This window comes from Nanorana parkeri, unplaced genomic scaffold (assembly GCF_000935625.1).
Source record: "Nanorana parkeri isolate BGI_ZX_2015 unplaced genomic scaffold, ASM93562v1 scaffold180, whole genome shotgun sequence".
NCBI classification, from domain to species: domain Eukaryota; kingdom Metazoa; phylum Chordata; class Amphibia; order Anura; family Dicroglossidae; genus Nanorana; species Nanorana parkeri.
Genome location: NW_017306448.1, coordinates 2,933,009 through 2,954,143, shown reverse-complemented (window position 1 = coordinate 2,954,143; position 21,135 = coordinate 2,933,009). Strand labels below are relative to the sequence as shown.

The following is a 21,135-nucleotide window of genomic DNA, read 5'->3' as shown; positions in this document are numbered from 1 at the left end:
GTCATCTATGGGGAATCGGATGTGTCTGTTTACATCAGATTACCCCTGGTCCACCAAGTTCAGGTCTGCCAAAACGGAATTCTGATCCATTTGTTTTTCCGGATCTGGCCTGGGTAATCAGATGTAAACGGACACCCGTCCGTTCAGATCCGGCTGTCCATAGACTTACATTGGGCATCTGACCGGATCCTCCTAAGAACTGACAGACGGACCATTCATTTGAAAGTGGCCTTATACCCAGCCTGTAGTTAGGTGTTGTGAAAGGGTGCCTTTTACATTTGAGAGTAGCGTTTCTTAAGCTCATTATCAAAGTGCAGCAAAAGGATGACCTGCTTTGCCTGCAATACAACCGTATTTCAACAGGACCTGCTGTGTCCAAAGGAGGGGAGGTAAAATTCGGCTTTTGCGTCATCCACACTACGTCAAATAAGTACCTGGGAATCTTCCGTGTGTCATGTACATTTCACGTCGAATGCAGGAAAACAACCCTTGTCTAAGGGCAGGTTCACACCATTTTCCGGACTGGATCTGGTCCGAAAAATGGTGTGAACCTGCCGCAGTTCCAGTGCATTCCAGACCAGACAAAATGAGGCATGCAGTATTTGTCTGGTCTGGTCTTGAACGGACTGCGCTGGTGTAAACAGAGGCCAGAAATAGCATAGAGATACATTAAGATGCATTTTGTGTCCGGAAACAATCTGGTCTGGTCTGGAGATGATCTGGATGTGTTGTGAATGGGCCCAAATGAGCCTTTATTAGTGTTCACGTTTTTACAGACTGAAAATTTCTGGACACTTCCATATCCATGGAAATGTGCGTATTTTTAGAAGAGAAAATCTGTCCCCTAATTATAGAACAGATCAGATTATAAGGTTTGGTGACTTACAAGAACAGCTGTACACACTTTACAGTCAGCATACAGAATATGGTGATAACACTGAGAACAATGCTCAACACAAGTTACATTGGCGGTGACAGGACCAAGCATGCAGGTTCTTGTAATTAAAGTCAATAATGTGCAATCTGATGTAATAACAAGTGATTAAACTGCATGTTGTTATATGTGAAGCCAAGAACATACTCAAGTGTGGAATGTTTGGCACGTAGGGCTTAACATTAATAGGTAAAGTTAAATGACAGCGCGTATCAATCAGGTCAGAAAGGAAAACTGTTGGAGTTGCACACAAGAACCAGATATTTCCTTTCACTTAAAAGAAACAAGGAATCAAAGTGATATACTTCCTATGTGTAACTTTAAGGGCCAGTTCCCAGCAAAATCATACCTAAAACATAAGTTAATGGAGGTCCGTTGACTTGCAATCACAACCTCCGTTGACTTCCATTGCGGTTTTTTGCTTTTGTTTATTTTTAAATCTCTATGAACATGTCCCGAGTAGACAAACATCTATGTATTTTGTTTTTAACTTCCATTCCATTGTGTTGCGATTACGTCTGTTTTTGTCGCGTCACGTTACATTGCGCTTAAAAAAAAATAAAAAGCAGATCATGCTCAACTTATTTTTTTAGCGCACTGCAACACAACACAATGGAACAGAGCGATGTGAACTAGTCCCATTCACATCCATTTTTTAGGTTGCCTTCCGTTGGCATCCATTAAAAAACGGATGCTAAGGGATTCAGTGTAAACGGGCCATTAGGGTTCAGGTGCACGGCCGCCTTTGGCGACATAAATCCTGTCGTATATTCCCTATCAGGAAGTCACAGATGCTGCGTGTAGCCTGCCATAGGAGTCAAGGGCTGTACACGGGTATACACCAGGCTTGAATAAATGCTCACATGCCTACAGACGCACAACCCTTAACATAGTCCGCTTCCGGGGTTGTGTGCCAGTCCAAACGCAGGTGTTTACGCAAGTCTGGCACATACACCAATAGACTTCTATGGGAGGCTGTACAGTATGCAGCACCTGTGGCTCCCTGGTGAAGGACATACGCCAGAATTTACGTTGTACCACCACAGGCAGCCATGTGCATGCGCCTATAGTAGGAATAACTATTATATAGAGTACCAGAATCACAGACAAAAGTGTACATTTGATAATGGGCAAGGTCAGAGCAAGCCTAACAGAAAAAGCACATTGACACATACTGTAAGCTTTTTGTGGAACACGTGCTAATGCACTAAATGGCACACGTTCACGTGCATTGCGTTAAAACACAATGGATGAAAACCATACATGCCCCCCCCCCCCCCTTTTTTTTAATTTTAATAACGACATAACGCAAGTTTATGCCTTGTGATGCTCTGCGGTGGGTTTTGTGTTGGGCTCTACTGTACAATATTCTGCTATTCACAATTTACTGCAAACTCTGAGCAAATGCAATCTGGCAATGTGTGTTAACATGCATGTTTTAGCTCGCATTGCACAAACGCACACGTGTGAATAGGCCCCTAAATTGTTTTTTATTTGTCACAGCTCCCATTAAAAGTATGAACATTTTTAAAGACACCCTAGTCTAAAATGTAATCGATTTTATGGGGGACCCCATGATGAGGCCCCCCAGATTCATATCAGAGTTCCCCCCCTCTCTCACATCAGGAGTTCCCCTTTTACACCAGGAGCCCCCTTTGCACCATAGTCCCACCACCACAAAAAGTTTAAGGCAACCCTGAGGAGGCCGGGAGGCACACCATCCATGGCACCGTGGTTGAGAAAGGCCAGTACAGAGGCCTGCATGTAGAAAGCCAAGGAGACAGTGCAGACCCTTTTACAATTAGCAATTAGGACCTGTCCGGCCTAGCAGCCTAAAAGGTGGCCATACACCTTTCGATCGGAAATCTTTGTTGCTGCCAAGAACCCTCATTCAATTTTAGCTCAAATAGCTCATCATGTACAGACCAATGTCCATTTCAATTGTCGCTCGTTGGCAATACTAACTCAACAAATTTTGTCGATCGACAGAACGGATTTTCGTTTGCGCATGTGCAGTGTTCTTGCTGCAATTTTTTTCGCATGAAAACGCCACTAATCCATCAATTTTCATTCGGTTTGAAAGAAAAGCTTTCCAGTCTGCCCGATAGATGAAATTCAGCCAGTTGTACAGCAATTGTGATCGTTCACTTCCCATCAACTGGCCTATCTATCGTACGAAACCCGATTGCGTTCATTTTTCGGACGATAATCATAAAAGGTGTATGGGCACCTTAAAAGAGAACTATGGGGTAAGTGTTTTTCCCCATAGTTCTCTTATATGTCCTCCCGTGACCCTTACTAGCATCCTCCCGTGATCCAAGCAAAACAAATGGCATTCGTCAATTCGTCACCAGCTTTACAGCAGGCTGCACATGGAAGGACTTTACACAGTACAACAGCAAAAAGTTTCCCAGCACACTCACCACCAGCCACCGCTAAGGTTAAAAACAGAGGTTTAGATACACGTCTTCTGCAGAAAATGTGAAAGCCGCACAGCCGCGCCAAGGCACCTGTGATCCAAAGCTCAATATACCACGAGCTACAGCTCGCGGTATACGGAGACTGCCGCAGCCGGGGAGGAGGGGGATCCAGACATTACTGTCGAGATCCACCCAGCTGCGTGAGTGACAGCGGGCTCTGCCTATGTAGAGGCAGCTGTACCCACCTCCCCCCCCCCGTCCGTTCCTCCACTCAACACTGGAGGATCGGAGCGGGGAATCGCTGTGGGGAGCCATGACTGATGGGAGCCATGACTAACAGTCACCGCTCTCTGCAGGGAGATGATCGAGAAGTGAGCGAGCGACAGTATGTGTTCGCTCACTTCCCGATCTATTGAGCCAACGTGTGACAGTTTCATTGTCACACGTCGGCTCGAACTATGAGGATGAGTGACAATCACTCAACTCATAGTTCTCCTTTAAAGAATCACGGATACAAAGGGTGACTTGGTTGTAGAGTCCTGATTATACATAAGCTGGCCACACACAGTAGATCTTCATTCGAAAATGTTCATTTTTTGGAATTTTGCAATGCTAAGTGGAGTGTAATCAGTGTTCGTTTTCAACTGTAGCGATAAGGAAAATCAAAAATTGTTCTCGTTTCTTTTCTGAATGAACGAAAATGTATTGTGAATTTTGTTTGGGGAAAAACATATATATGGTAATGTGCATGAGCTACGTAGAAAGAAACCGGTTTAATAAGTCTGGGATTCCATTCAAGTAGCCAGTCTGGTTGGAGATTTGAGGAGTTCTCCAACGAATGTAGCTGACTCAATGATGGCGAGATGGAACGCAATGATGAACAATTTTAGAATGAATGTTTGAATGAAGTTCTACCAGTGTATGGCCAGCTTTAGTTCTTAGCAGTCACACTGCTCAGACTCCACAATATTCCTCATTGTAAAAACAAACTGCACCAGGAAGGATCCTGTGTTGTTTCAGCAGTGCGCATTTCTGGATTAAGATGCTTATCATGCCTTGCAGACAGGCGGAATCACACTCCCCATTGTTCCCCGGCCCCAGTCTTGCCTTTAGGCAGGTGATTTCTCCTCTGGGTTGAAGGTTAAACTCTTTTCACTGCCATTCCAGCCCAAACCACCCTCCTATCATCAAATTACAGAAACCAGACTCTCCAACCTCCAGGATTGTATACAGAAGACCAGGGAGGCGCACAATGCTGCCACGTATCTCATCCATACTGAAGAAGGGCACAGATATTTGTCAGCTGGGCCGTATGGACTAGGACCTGGTGACATCTCCTTGGCCTGGCGCTAGATTTCTATAGATTTGATTGGCTTGGTAAATAAATGAACAGCACCATGGTGGCTAAGTGAATGACATTCTGACCTGGTCTTGGGTTCAAGCTAGGTCACCATCTGCATGGAGTTTGTATGGGATGTCTTGTATGTCATGCTAATATGTTACTGGAAGGCTGTCATGGCAGACACATAGGGGTTGCCATTGCCCACTAGGCTTTCTCATCTTCATCCTTATTTCACTACATAGCAGGACTCTGACCTGGACCAAATTAGCATAATCAGGAGTCCCAGCTTTACCAAAGGCATCCTTGTTCTCGGTCAGCGACTTACTAAGTAGTGAAACAAGTATGAGAACAACAACCGTAGGGCTCGGTCCTTTAGAAAGTCAGTGGATGAGGATGATAGCTCTAGGGCTCAAACCTTTACAAGGTCAGTGGATGAGGATGATAGCTCTAGGGCTGAAACCTTTACAAGGTCAGTGGATGAGGATAATAGCTCTAGGGCTGAAACCTTTACAAGGTCAGTGGATGAGGATGACAGCCCTAGGGCTCAAACCTTTACAAGGTCAGTGGATGAGGATGACAGCCCTAGGGCTCAAACCTTTACAAGGTCAGTGGATGAGGATGACAGCCCTAGGGCTCAAACCTTTACAAGGTCAGTGGATGAGGATGGCAGCCCTAGGGCTCAATCCTTTAGAAAGTCAGTAGATGAGGATGATAGCTCTAGAGCTCAAACCTTTACAAGGTCAGTGGATGAGGATGACAGCCCTAGGCCTCAATCCTTTAGAAAGTCAGTGGATGACGATGAAAGCCCTAGTGTTCAAACCTTTACAAGGCCAGTGGATGAGGATGACAACCCTAGGGCTCAAACCTGTACAAGGCCAGTGGATGAGGATGACAGCCCTAGGCCTCAATCCTTTAGAAAGTCAGTGGATGACGATGAAAGCCCTAGTGTTCAAACCTTTACAAGGCCAGTGGATGAGGATGACAACCCTAGGGCTCAAACCTGTACTAGGTCAGTGCATAAGGATGACAACAATAGAGCTCAAACCTTTACAAGGCCAGTGGATGAGGATGACAACCCTAGGGCTCAAACCTGTACTAGGTCAGTGCATAAGGATGACAACAATAGAGCTCAAACCTTTACAAGGCCAGTGGATGAGGATGACAACCCTAGGGCTCAAACCTGTACTAGGTCAGTGCATAAGGATGACAACAATAGAGCTCAAACCTTTACAAGGTCAGTGGGTGAGAACGACAGCCCTAGTGCCCTTGTAAAGCTCACTGTGTCAGAAAGTCAGTGGATGAGGATGACAGCCCTAGAGCTCAAACCTTTAAAAAGTAGGCAATGGCAGCTCCATTATTTTTACCCTGACACATTCCTGACAATTGTACAAACACCAGCAGGTCAGCAGGGAAACCCATCTGCAGCTCCAGCCTTCATGTGGCAGCTTTAAATAGCATCTTGTAAATCTGGACATAAACGTATTATTTATTACAGGTATTTATATAGCGCCGACGACTTTTACACAGTGCTTTACATAGTGCACATTCCCATCATTTCCTGCCCTCAAAGAGCACTTGGCATTTTTTATTGCTTAACCGAGTGTGCTGAAGGAGTAAAAGCACTGTGGATGGGGAAATCTCCTTTGCCAGGCTACTGTATTCTAACAGCTGGCGCCTGCTGCTTCTAGAAAGCCCGAACAGTGACTGCAGCCACAGCTCGGCCGACAATTTTCAGCCCAGCTCCTCCAACAAAGACTGAATCACAAATCGACTTTTGTCTAACAAACAGAACTCCAATTGCGTCAGCTGGCCAAAATTCTGTGTACGGCCAGAATGAGAGATTCTGCAGTTGTCAATGGATGGATGTCACCTGCAGTTACATACACATTTGTTTACCGTCTTACTACTCAAAAAAAAATAATAGAATTGCGCTGCCAGATACTATGTAAGGGTCCTGATCCCAGCACGCTTGGCAATAATAGAGTGCAGTGAACCTTCGGCGTCATTCACGATGATCAGGGCTTGAAAAATGTTAGGGTGTCTCACCAGTCAGTCAAAAATGTCGCCAGTCAGCATGACCGGACTATAGCTTTGCAGTTTATGTTAACACTTTTAGGGACACACACAGCTTTGTTTTGGAGGTAAATAATCACCACGGGGAGGGGTTTTATTTTTTACTATATAATGAAAAAAATAGCGTAAATTTTTTGGGAAAAAAAATTTTTTTCCCTACGTTATTTTAAAAAACATTTGTAGTCAGAGCCCCACTGATACGTACCTGGAAATGAAGACGATGACCCTAATGACCCTACCTAAACTTGACCTGAGGTATGCCACGGTCACTATGGTCAGTATGGTAATTAAGGGGGCATACTCAGAGTAGTTGTTAGGCGACGCTTTAAACGCTTTTACTGCTCATCAGTTTAGTGTTATCAGTGATTAATGACCCTAAAATTATTGCTCACACTCAGACGTTCGCGGCGATATGTAACGTGTGCGATGCAATCGTCGTTTTCACACGTAGGCGCACCCGACGCACGTGTGCGTGTGTATATGGGGGGGCGGGAGACTTTAAAAAAAACTTTGTTTTTTTTTTTAAGCCTCTTTAATTTTTTTATTACTCTATTTTTATTTATTTTTTAACACTTAACTTTGTTGCCATCACATGAGGGGCTAAGAATCCCCCTATGTGATAGACAATTTACATGACAGGTCCTCTTTATGGAGACATTAGGGGTCTCCAAGACCCCTAATATCACCTAGGGACCCCCAGAGACGCTGATGAAGCAAAGATCTGCTTCACCAGCTTCTCCCCAGCTTCTGAAGCTGGAGAGTGACAGCAGAATGCAGAAGTGATGTAATATACACCACTTCCTGCATTCGGGGACGGAGAGGAGATCAGAGAAAGATTGTGTACCGATCTACCTTTGATCTCCAGTCACTGAGCAGCCGTGCCGGTCCCAGCCGCACCGGGCACAGCGGGTCTTGGGACTGCAACGGGAGTGGCAGCGGCTAATACAAGCGACGCCAGAGCGCTTGCGGCCGTTTAATTACAACGGTAGGACGGGAAGCTACTTGTCCGGCTGAGGGGTCCACAGAGAGAGAGGCCAAATGGATTTTTCAAGCCCCGACAATGATCATGCTGAAAAATAATTGATCGATTGCAGATCTTTTACTTAAAGGAGAACTATGAGGTGAGTGCTTTTCACTCACCTCATAGTTCTAGCCGACCTGTGACAATGAGACTGTCACAGGTCGGCTCAGTAGATCGGGAGGTGAGCGAATACATACCGGCGTTCGTTCACCTCTCGATCCTGTCGTAGCCCTCTGCCGTGACAGGGGAGGGGCTGGATTCCCCCCTCCCCACTCCGATCTGCCAGCGCTGACTGGCGGAACGGACGGGGGCGGGTACAGCGGGCTCAGCCTCTAGATAGGCAGAGCCAGCTGTCAGTCACGCAGCTGGGCGGATCCCGGCATAATTGTCGGGATCCGCTACAGCGTCTCCGTATACCGCGAGCAGCAGCAGCCTAGGGTGACGGGAGGATGCTAGTTTGTGTCCTTCCGTTACCCTAAGCAGAACTATGGGGAAAAGCCTTAACCTTAAGCATAAAATAGTATATCGCAGAAAACAAATGGAAGACAACACGAAATCAACCTACATACAGCCCACGCAATACTCTGCGGAATAGCCTGGCGCTATATGAATAAAAGGAACTAAATAAATGCAATCTAAGAATAGAAGACATAACAACGCCATAAAACAACAATGGGCCTTGAAGTGCATGTCAACAAACACTATATGAAATATTCAGCAGACACCATTAGACCTCAGGCAGCAGCGAGCCCCATGGTATTTCAGGGGATGTTGTGGTTTTGTTCTGCCAATCCTCCCCTTATGGCAGTCGAGGACCTTTGTTGTCATGAAGACAATCACAGACCCCAAGGGATGACATATGTTAGTGTGGGAAGAACAGCCTAGCCTGTACTACCATATGGAACGGCCCAATCATTAATAATTCAAAGCTAATGGCCACAGAAAAAAAGAAAATGATTTGCTCAAGTGAGATATATGCAGCACGGTGGCTTAGTGGTTCGCACCTCTGCCTTGCACTCAGGGTCCCCGGTTCAAATCCCGGTCATCTACAGGGAGTTTGCATGTACTCCCTGTGCTTGTGTGGGTTTCCCCCTGGGACTTTGCTTTCCCCCCACACACCAGAGACATGTTGGAAGGTTAATTGGCTCCTGTCTAAGGGTCCCCACACACCTTACGATTATCGTACGATAATCGCGGGAAATCCCGCGATCGTACGATGATCGTAAGGTGTGTGGAAGCCGTGCGACCTCTACTACTGTAAGGTCGCACGACTTTAAACTTACGGACATGTTTGAAAACCCGCCGAGCATCGTACGATGTTCGGCGGGTTTGTGGCATGTCCGTACGATAACAGCCGCACACTGCCGCAAGCGCACACTGCCCATTCGGCATTGCGGGTGTGGCTTGCGATCATCGCAAGTACGATCTGCCTATGCAACATAGGCAGATCGTACGTTTTTTTAAGTACCTTACAACCATCGCAAGACAGAAGTCTTGCAATGGTTGTAAGGTGTGTGCCCAGCCTAAATCGGCCCTCGTATGTATGCATGTGAGATAGGGACCTTAGATTGTAAGCTCCTTGAGGGTAGGTTCACACCATTTTCCGGACCAGATTTGGAACACAATGCATTGGTTTTCCGGCGTTTCTGAGCCGTTTTGTTTATTTTCTTAGCTTAAAATAGGCTTTCAGGTGAGTTCCAGTGCGTTTGTATGCATTTGTATGCATTCTAGTGCCTTCCAGACGAGACTAAATGAGACATGCAGTATTTGTCTGGTCTGGTCTGGAACGGACTGCACTGGTGTGAACAGAGGCCAGAAATAGCATGGGGATACATTAGGATGCACAGTGGCGTAACAATCACCATAGGGGGCCTGGGGCCTGGGGCACAGTGGGGCCTGGCCAGATGCCGTGCGGGCCGCCTGGGTCGCTATGGGATCCTCTGCTGGTGGCTTTCACTGGCGGCTGAAGACGAACACGCCGCTGTTCAGATCATCTGTGCAGCAGCGCGTTCGTCTCCAGAGTCAATGAGAGCGGGCAGCGGCGGTGGAGCTAGCTGGACCCGGTGTTCTGTCAACATCATCAACTCCCGAACCTCTGACGTCACCGGCAGTGGAGGCGGGCCCGGCAACGGATGAGGTAAGGAGTGCGACCAGCCCACCTGAGGGTGACCCTGCAGAGCCCACCATAGAGAGTCCTGTGGTGGGCTCTGCAGGTTCTCCCTCAAGTGGGATCTCGAGTGAGCTCTGCAAGCGGTATAACTAGAAATCACGGGGCCCCATACAAAATTTTGCTATGGGGCCCTGTGATTTCTAGTTACGCCCCTGAGGAAACAATCTGGTCTGGTCTGGAGTGGTGTGAATGGACCCTGAGGCAGGGACTGATGTGAATGTGCCACTATGTAAAGAGCTGCGTAAAATGTCGGTGCTATATAAATACCTGTAATAAATAAATGTATATATGGAAGGGAGGACATTCATTAAATATATTTTTTTTTTCTTACGACTACATATCCCATCATGCAATGCTTCCAGCAAGCAATGATAATGTTACATTGTTTAGACATTAAGTTGTAGTGCAGAAAGCAGGCTCTGTGGGTTTTGACACACGGAAGTGCATACTCATAGGGCTGAGTGAAATTGTGTCCTTGCATTGAGGAAGTACATCCTATGGACATCTTTAACAAGTTAGTTTATAAACTTCTAGATCAATTTGGTTATTAGGAGTGGGATAGAACTTCAATATAGAAATACAGATTTATTTTTAGTTTTTGACCATAGATACCCTTTAATATATCCATTGAGGGGAATTTATTAAAACTGGAGCAGACAAAATCTGGAGCAGCTGTGCCTGGCAACCAATCAGCTTCTCTCTTTCATTTTCAAATCTTAACTGAACAAACTGAAGAGAGAATCTGATTGGTTGCCCTGGGCAACTGCTCCAGTTTTGATAAATTCCCCTCATTGGCTCTGCGATGATGTACCATAGGTGGTAAGCTAGGGGTAGACAAATTAATATGGAAATTAGGAGCCAGGAAGCCCAATCCAGGAGCCAGCAGGATTTTGTTTTTTTTTAGGAGCCAGCTTCATTGACAACAACTAGAGAAAAACTCAAAAGTTAGGCGCCAGCTGCAATGCTTAAAGGAGAACTATGAGGTGTGCGATTTTCACTCAGCCTCATAGTTCGAGCCGACCCGTGACAATGAAGCCGTCAGTCACACGTCGGCTCAATAGATCGGGAAGTGAGAGAACACATACCGGCGCTCGCTCACTTCTCGATCATCTCCCTGCAGAGAGCGGTGACTGTCACTCACGGCTCCCTACAGGGATCCCCCCCCCTCCCTGCTCCGATCCTCCAGCGCTGACTGGTGAAATGGATGGGGGAAGGGGCGGGTACAGATAGCTCTGCCTCTGGATAGGCAGATCCAGCTGTCAATCCGGCAGCTGAGTGGATCCAGACAGTATTGTCGGGATCTGCACCGGGTGCGGCGTCTCAGTATATATACCGAGCTTTGGGTGACTGGAGGACGCTAGTTTGTGTTCTCCTGTGACCCTTAGGAGAACTATGGAGAAAAGCCCTGACCCCATAGTTCTCCTCTAAGGGGCTGCGGCGACCTGGCTTCAGGAAATTGTCCAAGATGTGCATGACAGAGTCCTGACTACCATAAGGATGCTCATTTATATTCCTGTGAGCAGTCTAGAGGTGACACCGTAAACTGTAGAGCCGCAGACTCTAAAAGGCGGTGTCACCCTGTGGCCTGCATGCGTTAATCCCAGCAGTGATTGAAGAGATTTGAAACGTTTTGGCGAGCCAATCCCTTCACATGTACACATTACAACCGCGGATTCAACTTTTGGCTGGATTTTCCACTTTAAAGAATGCCATTTGTGTTCAAATCTATGAACCAGATCTACTGACAAGCTCCTGACCTTTCCTATGGACTACACACAAACCAAAGATGGCTGCCAGGGTTATACCGCTGCCGCGCGACGGAGCATTCTAACGATCAGAAAAAAGCAGCCGTACGATTCATCCCAAGCCGCAAACACGAGCAGGAAAGCTCCGGCAGGATAAAGCACTTCATTAAACGGCAATAAGATTGTCCGCGTGCAGCGAAGGACGCACGTGTAATGGAATAAATGAAATGAGAGGAAGACGCAAAGCCTGGTAATGACATTACGACGGGTCCATTATACACCGCGTATAGCGTTAACCAGCTGGCTGCCAAACACATCTGCAGGACAGAGCTTGGCAGCACAGCGACGTCCGTTACACAATTCATTCAGTTGCTGTTTTCCAACGCGAGGACAGAATTCCCAAAGGAAAAATTGAAATACGTCGCGCTGAGCGAAGCCCGGGCTTCCACCAATCAGAGGGAGGAGGCCGCGTCCAGGCTCGGCGCTCACAGGGAAGAAAAAAGTTACAGCCAGAGAGCCGTTCACAGATGTGACTGTGCCAGGGGCAGGGTGGCATGGTGGGCAGACAGAGAATTAGATACATTGGTGGGGAATTTATCAAAACTGGAGCAGGCAAAATCTGGAGCAGTTGCCCAGGGCAACCAATCAGCATTATAGAAGATACAACAATAGTAGACTATTGTGCTGTGCTAGACATCGAGGAGCCTAAAAAAAAATAATTAACCCTTGCGCTTGCAGCAGGGCTACCCCCGCGCTGCAAGAGCAAAGTGCTTATATTGGTCTAGGACAGGGGTGGCGAACCTATGGCACGTGTGCCACAGCGGGCACGCGGGGCCCTCTCTGCTTTGCACGGCAATCCCCATCAGGCTGCTCACACAGGAGGGGGAAATAAAACCAACACAAGGGACCTATACTATACAAGGTCCGCATACACTACACACTATGCAAAGTCCGCATACACTATACAAGATGCACATACACTACACACACCATACAAAGTCATACACTATACAAGAACCACATACAGTATACAAGGTCCACATACACTATATGAGATCCGCATACAGTACATTATACAAGATCCACACACACACTATACTATACAAGATCCACATACACTATACAAAGATCCACGTAGTGTAATATATAAAATCCACATACACTATACATTGTCTACATACACTATGACTATACAATACTATACAAGATCCCCACTCTACAAGATCTACATATACACTATACAGTGTCTACATATACTATACAAGATCCACATACACTATATACTACACAAGATCCACATACACTATATACTACACAAGATCCACATATACTATATACTACACAAGATCCTCATACACTACATACTACACAAGATCCACATACACTGTACTATAATATACGATACTACGGTATATTATATCCGCATACACACAGCAGACCACATTACCATATAAAATAAATGACATTTGTATTCATTGGTAACACAGATGCTTTCAGTGATGAGAGGAGTGACTTTGTATTCAGCATTCATTGTACCTCTGGTGACATCTGATGATCACAGTGACTTCCAGGGACCAATGCTGGGACTACACTGGCAATCCCGGGCTATGTCATCATCTGGGTGCCCATCACACATGTGACAGATCACCATCCCAGTCAGGCAGAAGGTTGTCACCCCCTCGGCTGATGTACAGGAAGCTGGCACCTTGTCTGAGCACATGAGCCGGGCTCCGGGTGGGCACACATCCCCCGATCACACATCCCCGGGCTCCTCTTACCTCTGCAGTGCTTCTGCATGGCTGATCTGCTGCATCCAGCTGTCCCGGGGAGGAGAAGGGGGTCCCGGAGAGGAGAAGGGGTCCCGGAGCCGTTAACAAAGGCTGCAGATCCGGTAAGCGAGCGGCAGCTGCGTTATCCCAGCCCAGCAATGCCTGGACATAGCCTGCATGTCCCACTCCAACCTGACTGACACCCCCAGACGCCAATCACAGCCCAGCACGGCCAGGGGGCGGGCACCCAGGAACAAAGAGGAATCAGAGGCTGACTGTCAGTGAGTGCAGTATGTGTACAAACAAAGGGGCTCTGATCACTGATCCCTACACTCAGTGTCATGCCTGGCATCTGTCTCTGATCCCTACAATCAGTGTCATGCCTGTCATTTCATCTCTGATCCCTACACTCAGTGCCATGACTGTCATTTCATCTCTGATCCCTACACTCACTGCCATGACTGTCATTTCATCTCTGATCCCTACACTCAGTGTAATGCCTGTCATTTCATCTCTGATCCCTACACTCAGTGCCATGACTGTCATTTCATCTCTGATCCCTACACTCAGTGTCATGCCTGTCATTTCATCTCTGATCCCTGCACTCACTGCCATGCCTGTCATTTCATCTCTGATCCCTACACTCAGTGTCATGCCTGTCATTTAATCTCTGATCCCTACACTCAGTGCCATGACTGTCATTTCATCTCTGATCCCTACACTCAGTGTCATGCCTGTCATTTCATCTCTGATCCGTGCACTCACTGCCATGCCTGTCATTTCATCTCTGATCCCTACACTCAGTGTCATGCCTGTCATTTAATCTCTGATCCCTACACTCACTGCCATGACTGTCATTTCATCTCTGATCCCTACACTCAGTGTCATGCCTGTCATTTAATCTCTGATCCCTACACTCACTGCCATGACTGTCATTTCATCTCTGATCCCTACACTCAGTGTCGTGCCTGTCATTTCATCTCTGATCCGTGCACTCACTGCCATGCCTGTCATTTCATCTCTGATCCATGTGTGGGCTGGACAGGGCTGCATCTCCCTCCCAGGGATCCCAACCGGAAAGAAGCAATTTCAGTGAGGTGCCCTCTTCCCCCCATCCGCGGAGGGTGGATCAGGTACTGAGACATGTTCCTGGTCCGCAGCTGCAGAGATTGGGAAATGTCTCAGTACCTGTGATTGGCACTGCGCACTGTCAGCTTCCTGGCGGGCTCGGCACGTGGAGCTGCGAACACGACTGAGCCCATCCCTAGTCGTCAAAATTAAAAAAATTTAAAAAGGCAAAGGAATGCTCGCAAGCAGAGTAAACCTTTTCGGGAGGAAGTGTATCTCTCCCGGGCAGCCGGGAGCCGCTAATTAAAAGGGGAATGATCCCGGAGAGTCCGGGAGAGTGGGGATGTCTGTTTGTCACCGGCGGCCGATACTCATGTAAGGGTCCCGGGCGGGCCCCTAAGGCTGCCCGGGCCCCTTACATGAGCATCGGCAATACCCCCTGACGGCGGCCCTGTCTGTCGTCTGTGCCTGATTCCCAGTGTCTGATCTCTGATCCCCACACTCAGTGCCATATCTGTCATCTGTCCCTGATTTCCAGTGTCTGATCTCTGATCCCTACACTCAGTGTCATATCTGTCATCTGTGTCTTGATCCCCAGTGTCTGATCTCTGATCCCTACACTCAGTGCCATATCTGTCATCTGTGTCTTGATCCCCAGTGTCTGATCTCTGATCCCTACACTCAGTGACATATCTGTCATCTGTGTCTTGAGCCCCAGTGTCTGATCTCTGATCCCTACACTCAGTGTCATATCTGTCATCTGTGTCTTGATCCCCAGTGTCTGATCTCTGATCCCTACACTCAGTGCCATATCTGTCATCTGTGTCTTGATCCCCAGTGTCTGATCTCTGATCCCTACACTCAGTGACATATCTGTCATCTGTGTCTTGATCCCCAGTGTCTGATCCCTGCACTTAGAGCCTTTTGAGCTGTAGATGGCGCTGTAGTGCAATGTTAGTCACATTCCTAATACTGCATTGTGCAGGGCCGAAATTCCTGTTAGGCAACTCTGCCTATAGGCGCCACCCACAGAAGGGCGTTGCCCAACTTTATTACCTATATTTTTTTTACAGTCCTCCCAGCCTGACCGGGGGCCGCATGACCTCAGGAAAGACAGGGAGGGGGGATGAGCAGGGGTCTTGTGTATGGGCAGGGGTGTATCTACTGCAAGGCAAATTAGGCATTTGCCTAGGGCGGCACTTTCCAGGTGGGGCGGCAGATAATGCCACCCCAAACCAATGAGGCAGAGAGGGGCATACTGGGCACTTGCCCGGTGGGCTGAGGCTGAGCAGCACAGAATCAGGCAGCAGCGGCTGCCTAATGAGGCAAACTAGGCGGCCGCAAGGCCCTAAAAGCGGCTGCCTAATTAGAGAGCCGGAGGGGAGGGGAGGGCCCAGTCTGGCTGGCTTTGTAGAGGAGGTGGAGGAGAAGCTGCGGGTGAATCGGGGCTAGCCATGGCATGTGATCTGATGGTGGGATGACCCAGAAGCAGACTGGGGGACTGCAATGTATCCTGTTGGTACTAATGTCACTTCGGGCTGCAGGTAAGAGGAGCAGCACATGTATCAGGGAAAAAGTCTCTGCCCAGTCCTCCTGAGACCCTGCACAGCCCACCATAGACCCCACACAGCCCACCACAAACACTGCACAGCTCTCCTGAGACACCCATGTGTGCTGTATCCAGTGCCTGACAGGTTATGCAAAATGTCCTAAACAGGGTGGGTTGGGGCAAATTTAGACTGAGAGGGGTGCCCGAGTTTAGTCTTGCCTAGGGCAGCACAAAACTAAAATACACAACTGGGTATGGGTTTATTATCCTGAGAAGGGGCTTCAGATTGCTCTGCCTACAGACTCCTGAGAAGTAAATACGGCCCTGGCAGTGTGCATGACTCGTGTTGGCCGAAGGCCCATTCACACCCGAGTGATTTGTCGCTCAACATGTAGATTTCCATTATATCCAATGCTGCCGGTCTACACCTAAACTCCTCGCTCCTTTTGCCGCACAAAAAAATACATGCGCTTTTTTTGGGGAGAGTCTCGTGTTTTTGGCCCCTTAGACTTTAATGGAAGCACCTGCATGCAAGCAGCACAAGCGTTTTGGCTTTTTTTTTGCGTCTAGCAACTGTTCTTCTCCTCGCAACCTCAGACCTGTGAACAAAATGGAGGAATCGGGAGTGTCTATGCTGTATGTGGAGACATTCAACTGTGCCTGGTGAGGGCACACAAGCTTCTCTATGACCCAGTGATGCCCATTACATGAATAATGGCAAGAGGCAGAGGGCCTCAGAAGAACCTGGGGGGGTCGAGTTTTCCCAGATTGCGAGCTCCGATAGCATAAGACACCACATAAAAAAACCAGGGAGCAGGTACAAAGATGATGGCATATTATGTCACAGATGATACTACCTTCCATTGGCCAAAACAAAAACGTCTGATGTTTGAAAACATGAAAAACACACAAAAACATCTAAAAAAAAACAACTCATGCTCAAGTATGAATGGGGCTAAACGCAGTAGAGTATAAGGGTCCATTTACACTTGTGCTTTGTGGCAACACACAATAAAATGCACTTGTTAACACGCATTGCCACAACTCATGGCAATGCACATGTTCTTTGTGCCGTGCAACCCAAACCACTGTACAGTAGAGTGAAATGCACAAGGCACCACGATGCACACACCTTGCAATGTGGTAGGCTGCGTTTTGTAAAAAGGGCCATGCATGGTTTTTTGCCCGTTGTGGTGCTTTGGCAACCCATTCACAATGAATAAACTACCTTATTACAATGCAGGCCAACATGTGCCATAACACACATTAGCATGCGTGCAATAAAACACAGCAGCAGATCGCTTTAGTTTGAATGCGCCCTAAAAGTCCTACTTGTATGAATTACATCTCATAGAAATAGCATCTAGATGACATTACTCTGGTGATTATGGTATAGAGCAGTGGTTCTCAACCTGTGTAACCTCAGGACCCACATTTGTCCTTGGTCATTAAGTCACGACCCAAGTCACACTGCAATGGAACGCACAGCATTAGGGTACCACCAGTTCCAGTGCGGGCGTACAAACTGTGGGTGGGAGGGGCGTTTGGGGCACCAATTAAATGAATGGCAACGCAACACACCACCCACAATAGAATGCATGGCAGCTGCAACTGTGTGGTACAGTGTGTTAATCGCACGGTACTATGCGAATAATGGACTGTACGAGTGTGAACACTGACAAAAACACTGACACAATCTGACACACTCACAGACATTCTGACACACATACACAGTCACATTTTTTTTATTTAATTACTTTTTTATTAAGGTCCACCCAGTCTCCCTTCCTTACGAGAACTGAAGTGGATCCTCAGCCTGGAGTCCAGTGTGGGCTGCTGTGCTGTGATGGAGCTCCATTCATATGTGCATTGCTTGTACACCTCCCTTGCGTGCCCTGCAGAGGTGTCCGGGGCCAGAATGTGACATCACTCCAGTCCAGGCACCTCTACAGGACATGCGAGGGAACTGCAAGCAATGCACATATGGATGGAGCTCCCTCGCGGCCATAGCCCCATCCCACCTCAAGCTGACACTCGGTGTCAAGCAGCATATTTTGAATGGCTGCTGGGCACGAGAACTGAGAGTGCTGCACTAGGTGTAGGCTCAGGTACCTCTCACCTAGAAAAGTGGAAGGCATGTGGCAACCCACTGAACACATGGTCGCGACCCACTTTTGGCTCACGACCCACCAGTTGAGAACCAAGGGTATATAGTATATCACATACAGCTCAGCATTCAGGGTGGAGTGGTGTAAAGTATGTAATATACTGAACAGCATACACTATGACAGCGGGGCCCCACTACTTAGCAGGGTCTTTCTGTTCCCCTCTTCTCTTCCTCTTTCTGGTTCTTTCTTCAGGAAGCTTTCTTGAGATACTGGGTTGGTTCCTGCTCTGCGGTGGGACTCTGAATACAAGTGGCTGCAAGGAGAACTTACACCAAGGGATTTATGAATCTACATATATGTGGCTGTATACTAGTACCGGCGTATTCCCACATGCAGCTTTGTAAAGCAATTGACTTCCATGGGAGGCTGTATGCAGCATCTGCGGTTCCCGGCCAGGGGTATGTATGCTGGTATTTACATTGTACGGGCTCAGGTCCCCATGTGCATGAAAATGACTGAAACCCGATTTGAGAGTCCTTTTTCGGATCTTTGAGGATCTTTGAGAGTGAATTACTTCACAGCACATGGCACTTGAGAGGTCAGTTAGGGTTTATTTTAAAGCTGTTCACTGCTTGTCAGGAATATGTTAATAATGTGAAACTCATAATCTGGTCACATATGCACTTTAGGGTCCATTACACCCCTAAAACAACCCTCAAATCTCCCCTGGGCTGCGTATGAAGGTCCAGTGCAAGATTACCCAACAGGGCTGAAGCCAGACTTTGAGTCCTCGGGTTGAAAGTCAGATCTCCAAGAGGGAACAGCTACACATGAACCGCCAACGTCTGTATCCAACTCAATACTGAGACGTCGATCGTTTCACTACTCAGTCCTTAAGTGGACCGCAGGTGAGGAGGAGCCGGACGACGTCCCTGGAGGGGGCGACGCCGAGCACCGCCCTGTGGGCGTGGACGGACAGCATGACGTCGGAGGAGTGGGCAGAGCCTTACGCCACTTCGGGAATGCGGGCGCATCCGCATATTACAGTTCCCCCAGATAAAAGCAAGCAGTTAACTTTGCAGGCTGAGGGTAGCTCCACTGCAAGGTTTTTTACTCCCAAGATAGGCTTTATGGAAAAATGGAGAAGCCAAGCTTGAATAGAGGTGGGGGGATGAGACATCTATTGTCTGCCACATGCAATGCTTAATAACACCTGTTAGCTCCAATCATGCAAATGCAATCAACACCTCACCTCCATGATGTCTCTAAGGCTGGGCACACACCTTACAACCATCGCAAGACTTTTGTCTTGCGATGGTTGTAAGGTACTTTAAAAAATGTACAATCTGCCTATCTTGCATAGGCAGATCGTACTTGCGATGATCGCAAGCCACTCCCCCTGAGGGGCGGGCTTCCAATAACCGCAATGCCGAACGGGCAGTGTGCGCTTGCGCACACCGGCCCGTCCGGCTTTTATCTTACGAACATGCTACACACCCGCTGAACATCGTACGATGCTCGGCGGGTTTTCAAACATGTTCGTAAGTTTAAAGTCGTGCAACCTTACAGTAGTAGAGTAAAACAGCAGAAAGGCATCATGGCACACTCACAAAACCAGCATGTAAAACAACATGTCTCACCACTAAGGATAATGACAGAGGTTTGGATACACGTCTTCAGCCGAGGATGTGTAAGCCGCACTGCCGCGCCAAGGCACCTCTTATAGTGCGGTCCTAACTCTAAACTATGAGAGTCTCCATCTTGGAGCACATGGGGGCAGAAGATATCAAATTGGGTGCAGGTTTGTCAGGAGGACGCCCAACCTCCTTAAAGGTACAGAAACACACAAGGGATCCCGCACATCCCATTGGCAGCTGAGAAACCCCATGCGTCGCTGCACCAAATCAGTCAAGCAAAACAAACGACAAACGCACTCAACAATTTGTTACCAGTTATACAGTAAGGTGCACACGAAATGGGCTTTGAACAGTAAAACAGCAGAAAGGCATCATGGCACACTAACAAAACCAGCATGTAAAACAACATGTCTCACCACTAAGGCTGGGTTCACACCTAGGCGTATTACGTATGCACGTCTGTCGCGCGACCGGCACACGTTTTTTTTACCGCGATCCGCGGTAAAAAAATCACGCTACCGTCGCGCAATTCCGAAGGCTACTTGGCTGTATCCCAATGGAAAGCGCCCTCCAAAACGGCCCAAAGAAGTACATGTACTTGTTTGGGCGTCAGCCGTTTTGTAGGGCGTTCAGACGGGCGGAAATACGGAAAGGTGTGAACCATACCCATAGAAAACAATGGGATTTTCATGGTTGTACGTTTTGTAGAGCGTTCATAGAGCGTTGAACGCCCGACAAAACGGAAAGGTATGAACGGGGCCTAAGGATAATGACAGAGGTTTGGATACATGTCTTCAAGAGGTGCCTTGGCGCGGCAGTGCGGCTTACACATCCTCGGCTGAAGACGTGCTTACAGTAGTAGAGGTCGCACGGTTTCAGCGGCTGTAATGTAGTATTGTAACAATACAAAACATGGTCCTGACTGCTTCTTAAAGTCCAATTTTGTGACCCCCAACCCCCATGAGGCTCTGCTGCACCAAGGTAGTACTGTAACAATATAAAACTTGGCCTTGATTGCTTCTTAATGCTCAACATTGGGACTCCAACCCCCATGTGGCTCTGCTGCTCTAAGGTAGTACTGCAACAATATAAAACTTAGACCTGACTGCGTCTTAAGGACCAACTTCAGGATCTGCATGCGCACAGGAGTTACATCCTCCCTGGCCCAGTTACGAAGTTACGAGACAGAGATGCTGTGAATGAGGTGGGTGTGTACAATGCATGGCGCCATACAGTATACACAAAAATAAAAATCACTGAAGGAGAGAGGAAGAGGTGTTTTCATAGAAGGGAGTTTGG

At 47.7% G+C, this 21,135-nt stretch overlaps 1 protein-coding gene across 1 annotated transcript in view; it reads right to left on the bottom strand.

Annotated features, from left to right (window-relative positions):
• The window catches only part of AFAP1 (actin filament associated protein 1), a 160,323-nt gene extending 146,786 nt beyond the window's left edge, over positions 1-13,537 (bottom strand). Inside the window, exon 1 of the mRNA XM_018554969.1 lies at positions 13,484-13,537. Within this exon, the coding sequence (XP_018410471.1) occupies positions 13,484-13,502 (19 nt within the window). The 5' untranslated portion in view covers positions 13,503-13,537. The remainder of the gene's footprint in view (positions 1-13,483) is intronic.
• Positions 13,538-21,135: the final 7,598 nt, after the last annotated feature.